This window comes from Elephantulus edwardii, unplaced genomic scaffold (genome assembly GCF_000299155.1).
Source record: "Elephantulus edwardii isolate Elephantulus edwardi_28Jun2011 unplaced genomic scaffold, EleEdw1.0 scaffold00018, whole genome shotgun sequence".
Lineage (NCBI taxonomy): Eukaryota > Metazoa > Chordata > Mammalia > Macroscelidea > Macroscelididae > Elephantulus > Elephantulus edwardii.
In genome coordinates, this window is record NW_006399768.1 from 23,250,671 (window position 1) to 23,259,193 (window position 8,523).

General features: G+C 39.6%; 1 protein-coding gene across 1 annotated transcript in view; it reads right to left on the bottom strand.

Annotated features, from left to right (window-relative positions):
• Nucleotides 1-8,523, bottom strand: part of IRF2 (interferon regulatory factor 2) — a 156,087-nt gene that overhangs the window by 66,608 nt on the left and 80,956 nt on the right. The window contains exon 2 of the mRNA XM_006882233.1: nucleotides 6,795-6,887. Within this exon, the coding sequence (XP_006882295.1) occupies nucleotides 6,795-6,881 (87 nt within the window). The 5' untranslated portion in view covers nucleotides 6,882-6,887. The remainder of the gene's footprint in view (nucleotides 1-6,794; nucleotides 6,888-8,523) is intronic.

Below are 8,523 nucleotides of genomic sequence, written 5' to 3' on the forward strand. Positions count from 1 at the left end.
CCCCTTTCTCAGTCTTCCCTTAACTCTGATGTCAGTCCCGTTTTATAACAGTGGTCCTATGCAATATTTGTCTTTTGTGACTGAGTTATTTCACTCAGCATATGTCCTCCAGGCTCACCCATTTTGTTATTTCATGAGTTCCTTGTTTTTCAATACAGCATAGTATTCCATTTTGTGAATATAACAGAGTTTCTCTATCCATTCGTTGGTTGATGGGCACTTGGGTTGTTTCCAACTCTTTGCTATTGTGAACAAAGTGGCAATAAACATGGGCATGTGTTTTTACTATTAATTTTAATGAACATTTACAGAGACTTTGGATTCCATGCATTCATTATTGCCTTTTGAGAGAAATTCTTAATAAATGAATAAAAGATGTCTAAAAACAGCAACAACAAAAAAATGTTAAGAAGTAAACATTATGAAGTTCATTCTAAAATTGAAAGAGATTCTGATCATAGTTCAGTTTTAAGATGCAGTGATAATGTGTCTGTGCAGACACTGAACAAGAAGTTGCTCAAACCCTTTAATTGTTGTTAGCTGTTAGATGCATATGACCCAAAATGACCAAATAAACAAGTCTGAATCCTGTTCTATCATGTGCCGTCCTCACACTTTTTGACACACTAGAGCCCACTGCAGTTGTCACTGTACCAATACATCTAGTTAAGAGTCTTCCTCTCCTTTGTCAACCCTCTGCCTTTGCAAGCATCAGGTCCATGGAATAGCCCCTCCTCGCAAGCTGCCGGAAGTATGTACGGCGAAGTGTAATCATCTTTACCTTCAACAAGCACTCTGGCTGTATTTTCTCTAAGAAAAAACAAAACATATGTTTCTTTTGGTCTTCCATAGGATGTTCAGTAGACTTCTCCAACACCACAGCTCAAAAACATCAATTCTTCTTCTGTCATTCTTATTCATTGTCCAGCTCTCAGATGCAAAGCAAGACCATGGCCTGAATCAGATACACCTTAGTCCTCAAAATGACATCATTACTCTGCAATAATTTGGAGAGGTCCCTAACTGCAGATTTTCCCAGAGCAATATTTCTCCTGATTTGCTGTGCTTGTGAGTTGCTGTAACATTGAAAGATATGCCACTGGTGTGTCAAATGCTATAACGGTTACTCATTGTGGTTAGGTTTTAGTAGAGCTCCCAGATTAAGACAGATTACGAATTAGCATTAGCCATCCACTTTTCAAATAACAGGCATCTGAAAATCCTATGAACAGTAGAGGAATGTGGTTATATTTGTGGTAGAGCAAAGATTTAAGCCAGTCAAAATGAGGAAAATAATGGCAATAATTGGAATATGAAATGCAAATAACTTGAATGTTGGAAAACCAGAAATTGTGAAAAATGAAATGGAGTGCATGAACACTGACATTTTAGGCATTTGTGAGATGAGGTGGGCGAGGTTGGGCCACTCTGAATCACATAATCATATGGCATACTATGCTGGAAATGAAAAACAGAAGAAAAATGGAGTTGCATTCATAGTAAAAACATCAGTTTCTATTCTGAAATACAATGTTGTGACTGACAGGACATTATCCATATTCATACAAGGAAGACTTGTTAAAACATCTATTATTCAAATATATGCTCCTATATCTAGAGCCAAAGAAGAAGAAATTTAAACTTTTTACCAAATCTTAAAGTCCAAAATTGACTGAACATGTCATCAAGATGCATTAATTTTTTTCTGGTGACTGGAACACAGAAGTTGGAAACAATGAAGAAGAAGTAGTAGTGGGAAAATATGAGCTTAATGATAGAAATTAGGTGGGAAATAGAATAATAAAATTTTGTATTTTCAATGATGTATTCATTTTAAAAATACATATGTGGTGAATTTACACATGGATCTCACCTGATGGGCTGCACAGGAATCAGACTGACTACATCTGCAGAAGAAATTGTTGGAGAAGCTCAGTATCAGTAGTCAACACTAGGCCACTGTGGGTAAGATCATTAATTATTCATGGAAGAATCAAAGAGAGGTGAAAGAAAATGAAAACAAGTCCATGAGAACCAAAATATGATCTTTAATCCATTACATCTGAATTCCAAGATCGTCTTAAGAATAGGTTTGAAGCACTGAACACCAATAACCAAAGACCAGATGACTTTGGGGATGATATCAAGCATGAAGAGAACAAAAGGTCATTACAAAGAGAAAAAATAAAAAAAAAACCCACAAAATGGATGTCAGATGAGACTCTGAAAGGGAAAGTATGCTGAAGTAAAAGAAGTGAACAGAAGATTTAAAAGGGAAGCTCAGGAGGACAAAGCATATGAAATGTGCAGAGAGCTGGAATTGGAGAATGAAAAGGAAAGAACTCACTCTACATTTCTCAAGCTGAGAGAACTGAAAAACAAATTCAAGCCTTGAGTTGAAATACTGAAAGACCCTATGAGCAATATATTGGATGATTCAAGAAGCATCAATGAAGATGGAGTGAATACACAATCATTGTAGCAAAAAGAACTAATAGACACTGAAAAATTTCAGGAGTATCATGTGAGGAGCAGGAGCCAATGGTAATGAAAGAGGAAGTGGAAGCTGCATTGAAGGCACAGGCAAAAAAAAAAAAAAGGCCTCGGGAATTGATGGGATACAAATTGACTTATTTCAATTAACAGCTGGAGCCCTGGATGTGTTCACCAGTCTGTGCTAGGAATTTGGAAGACTGTCTGGCCAAAAGATTGGAAGAGGTCCATATTTGTTCCATACCCAAGAAAGGTGATCCAACAGAATGTGGAAAATGCAGCAGCTATCAAATAATACTATTAATATCACTTGCATTAATCATTAATCAAAATAACCACCAGATACCATTTTGTATCCACAAGAATGAGAAACAAAATAACAAACATTGGTTAGGATGTGGAAAAATCGAGAAACATATATACTGCTGGTGGAGATATAAATGAGTCACTGTAGAAAACAGTTTGGTAGTTTTCAAAAAGTTAAAGAGAATTACCATGTGACCCAGAATTTATATACTCAGCCGAATATCCATAAGAACTGAAAGAAGACGTTGAAACAAAAGCTTGTACACACATGTTCATGTAAGTATTGTTCACAACAGACAAAAGGTGAAAACACCCCAAACATCTGTCTACTGATGAATGGATTTTTAAAAATGTGGTATCTCCACATAATGGAATATTATTCATCCATAGTGTTGTTGTGAGATACTGTCCAGTCAAGTAACAGCTCATAGAAACCCTATTATCAACAAATCTTTTCACTGCTCTCTCCTGTGCCATCCACACAATCTCAAACACACTTGAGGAGCCCATTGCTGCCGTCATTCTGTCTTGTAGAGGGTGTTCTATAAGGTGTTGGGGAAGCATGCTGAATGAACTTCCACAAGAACGAACAGCTACATCTTGGAGAAGGTGCAGCCATGATGCTCCTTGGAGGCAAAGATGATGAAGCTTCGTTTCATATCCTTTGGGTATGCTGCTAGAAGATGTTATTCCTAGGAGAGGTACATCATGCTTGGAAAGGTGAAGGAACAGTAAAAAGAGAGGAAGATCCTCAACCAGGTGGATTGACAAAGTGACTGAAGCAATGGGTTTGAGCGTGTCTGAGATTGTGAGGATGGCACAGGATAGGACAAGGTTCAGATATGTCATTCTCAGGGTCACTATGAGTCATACTCTAGTCAGCAGTACCTAACAACAACAAAACATGGCTGAACCTTGTAAACAGTATGCTAAATGGGGAAGCAAGTCACAAAAACTACACACACACACATACCAAAAAAAAAAATCCACAACAGGCAAAACCATACTGGTAGAAAGAGAATAGTGGGGGGAGTAGAAATTTAAAGTGATTATTTAATAAGGTAATAAGGTTTCTTAGATGGACAAGTTCTGGAACTAGATAGGTGGAACAGATGCACAATGTACACATTAAAGTGTACATATTAAAAGGAGATTTTTTAAAAATACATGTAATTTTTAACTAGCTTTTCATGTTGATGGGAGGGAAAAAAGAAACTCTTTAAGAGAGGAATCAAAGATAATTTTTTATATGTACACATGTTTAGATGTAAACAAGTGTAGATTCATTTAAAAATTTTAAGACCAGGACCACTCAGGCCACAAATTTTAGTATTAGATGGGACAGTGGCAGTGCAGTTGTGCACATTCTGTGACATCATCATGCACCATATTTTAGAAGACTAGTCCCACACACAAAGCGGTAAACACACTATGGACAGAGAGACTCTACATACGAGAGTCCAATCACGACGATACACTTACAGAGGTAGGTGCTAAAATGATTAAACCTTCAGCTGCTAATCTGAAAGACAGCAGTTCAAACCCACTAGTGTTCTATGGGAGACAGGACCTGGCAAACAGATCCCCAAAATGGTACAGCCTAACAAAACCGTGGGGCATTTCTACTCTGTTACACCAGATCACAGCGAGCTGTAATAACGGATGGCACCTTAAGAGCATCAGTGAAGCATGGTGGGAATAAGAACAGGTAATGGTACCTTGTTATCAAAATACAATCCTACTCATCCACTGTCTCTTCATTTTCTCATTTGTAAAAGGGAAATAAATTATCACATAGTAGATATTGTGTGAGTTCATGCATGTACACTGCAAAGAAGAGTAAGCACATAAGCATTATTTATTATCATAATTCTATTGTTCTAGGCCTTATCAGGGAGCTCTAGTGGCCTAGTAGCCAAAAAGTTGTACTGCCAACCCTAAGGCATGCAGCTCGAATCCACTCTAATGGAGAAAGTTGGGCAATCTCCTCCTATAGAATTTAAAGGCTCTGAAAACCCACTGGAGGGCCAGCTATGATTTAATCACACACAACGACACATCTCTTCAACTCTCCTTTACTATCATTTCTCTTTTCCTCACACCCTTTAAACTTCCCTTTACAGGGAGGCAGGGCCATTCCCTGATTTTGTGCATTTCTTTCTTTAGGAAGAAGCTAATTATAGTCTCTCTAGGGTTTAGGGAGCTGTGGTGGCTCAGTAGTAAAAAGCTGTGCTGCCAAACCAAAGGCACATGGTGGTTTGAATCCACCAGCTTCTCTGTAAGAGAAAGAGAGGCAATTTCCTCCTTCACAATTTCTTGCCCCTGGAAACCCACTGGAGGTTCAGCTATGAGTCACTATCAACTCAATGGTATATAACAAGCTGCACTGCAATCCCAAAGCCACGCAGTTCAAATCCACCAGCTGCTTCGTGGGAGTAGGAGTGGTAATCTCCCATGTGATTAAATGCCTCTGAAAACCCGCTGGAGAGTCTGCTACAGATCAATTCCGACTTCACTGTACACAAAAACACTACCACTCTAGGGTTTAAGTCTAAAACACTACAGATAATGCAAAGCCTATAAAACTCACCATCTGCTATATAAATTTTAAGTTTTAAAGACAACTTTATACTTTTAAGGCCACATAAAAGCAATACACGGCATATTTAAATTAAGTCTATCCTTGGAGGCAAGGATGGAGAAGCTTCATGTCACGTAATTTGGGCATGTTGGAGAAGGACATCATGCTTGGGATTGTGAAGGAGAGGAAGACCCTCAAACAGATGGACTGACACAGTGACTGCAGCAGTGGGCTCGAGTGTGTCTGAGATTGTGAGGATGGCACACAAACTTCACCAGGGTAGAACAAGGTTCAGACCTGTTGTTCCTAAGTTGCACCTGACTCAACGGCACCTAACAACAACAATCTACTTTACAGGAAGATTCAAATACTACAATATCGATTTAAAGCAAATGAGGAAAAAAGGAAAAAAAGAAATTAAATTTGCTAACTGAAAAGGTAAAATCAATCTAGGAGTAATATTAGTTAAGAAAACAAATACCAACCAAATAAACAAGCCATTAATAGTCTATACACTTGTTAGCTACAATACTCCAATCTGCTCCTAACCTCTTCAGTTCCTGATACAAAGAAGGAGCTGACTAGCTAAATTGTTCATTGTGTCCTCAAGATTTTTAATAAAATCCAGGTATGGGGCACAGAGAAGGGAGGAGGGGGGGAAAATGATGTGCAGAAGAGTTAGAATCATCTGTGGTGGTGGGAGAGAAACTCCTTCCTTAATATATTCCTTGATGTATTTCACTTGCATTCCTACGTTATAATTACATGTTTTCAAATTATTTTATCCTCAGATAAATTATCTCTTCTTGGTTCACCTTTAACAGCTAGATAAATTGAGAGTCTGGAGGTTGTCAAAGCAAAGGAACATTTATGTAAATGCATAAAACCGGGCACCGTGTTATAAATAATACTACTTTCTTAGGAAATTTGGGTACACGGACAAGGTATCATGGCAAAAAGAGAAAACTTTTAAAAGACAGACCAAGTTTTCTTTACACAGAGACCACTGAAAGGCAACTCCCTATGTGCCTTTCCTATTACGAAGCCCTGGAGCTCCTATACAGCTTCTTACCCAAGAAAGGCAGGACAAGAAGGAAAGGACTCTGGTGAAGAGGACAACAGTCTCTGAAGAAAGACACAGCAAGAAGCTCTGGATGTTCATCCAAAACACCAGAGGTGAGCTGAGACTGGTAACTCAAGCTTGAGGCTAGGGCTAAGAAGATGATCAAAACCTCATTTACATGGCAACTCAATGTTTTCTGGGGCTTTTTGAGGAGGTGGGTTTGTTTTTATAACTAATAAGCATAAGATTTTTGAACATGAAGAACAATTTTCCTTTAATGGATCTCTCCCTCACATGCCCACTTGCCCACACGTGGGTGCGTGCACATAGACGCACATCCGACGTGCTTACCTTGTTAAGCCACTTCAGCCCTGGTATTGTATTTGAATTTATCTGCTCCTCCAGCCATGGGCGCATTCGCATCCTTTCCACAGGCATGGTATCCTGTTGAGAAGAAAGACACAGAATTAGACATTTCTAATGCTGATTGTCACCTGTTTGCATGACAAAGTTCTACACTGCTGCTTGGTCTTATTCTCTTCCTCAATAGCACACAATTTTTCTGTATGGTCTCATGTGGAGCATAATTGGGAGAGTGTACTGAAGGGCTTTGCCCCCTCCAGCCACTACTGCTACATGTCTCTCTGTCTCATTCTCAGGGAACTGTCTCAGCAAGGTCAGTAGTGTGACTCAGGCCTGCCCATGATGTGTGGTTCTCGGCTGAGAAGACCCTTTGGAGGCTTAGACTGGCAAGTGGCCAGAGGGCTCACACTCTTGTCAGTGACCTTGTCTGAACCACTGTAGGTCTGAGTCAACTCAGAGATGACTTGGAAGAAAGGCCTGATAACCTATTTTTGCAAAATCAGCCACTGAAAACCCTATGGAACACGGTTCTACTCTGACACAAATGGGATCACGTTGTGTTTAAATCATCAGCAATTGGTTTATTGGGACCATGGCTAGAAAAAGCAAAGCAGTTGTGACATCAAATAATTACTAATATTATTAATTTAATTCTTTTGGAAAGCAAGAGTTGCAAATACTAAGCACTTCAAATAAGCTTTTTGTTGTTAGGAAGGGCCAGTGTCTGAAAAAGGACATCATGCTTGGAAAGGCTTAGTTTCAACAAAGGAGGGGAAGACCCTCAACAAGACTGTCACAGCGACTGTGATGGTGGGCTCCAGTCATCAGGGATGCTCCGATGGCACGGGCAGGGCAGGGCTTAGATCCACTGTTCACACGGTCACTACAAGTCTTTTCTTTTTTTTTTTTTTCTCTGTACTGGTTTATTTACAAAACTTGAATACAAATTAAAAAAATTCTTTCCATTTCCCTTGCCCCTCCCATCAAGTTGTACAACCCAATGATTAATCCGCTTCCCCCTGCACATCCACATCCCTCTGCTTCCAGCCTTTCCCACCCCTCCTGGATCCTTATACTCATTATACAATAATGGTTTTATACAATATTTACCCTTGTGGGCCCGAGTTAGTTCATACAGCATAATGCTCTCCAGTCTCTCCCAAGTTAGGTATAATAATTTACAAAGTTATTGCTCCTGCCAACTTGATGGCACTAACTGCAACTAACCACCAAACATATTGATATCTTCGCTGTTAAACACCATCAAGTTAGCTGGTACTCATGGCCACCCTATGTACAACAGAACAAAGGCTTGGCCACTCCTGTGCTATCCTCACCATCTCGGCTGTGCTTAAATCCATTATTGTAGTCACTGGCAAATCCATCTCACTGAAGCTCTGTTGATTTTTCACGGACCCTCCACCTTTCCAAGAATGATATTCTTCTCTAGGACTGGCTCTTCCACACTCTTGTACCAAACAGTCATTCTCTCCTGGCTTGTTCTGTCTACTTTCAGAGCTCACCAGCATTCTGCTCTGGCTTCATCTTTACTTTTCCCAAATGCAATCTCTTGTAGTTATTGTTGTTGTTATGTGCCATTGGGTCACCTACAATGCATAGCGACCCTAGATACAGCAGCTCTGAACCCTTCTGTGTCCTGACTAATTCTGATGCACCAACGCCCACTGCCCTAGGCCACTGTATCAATCCATCTCAT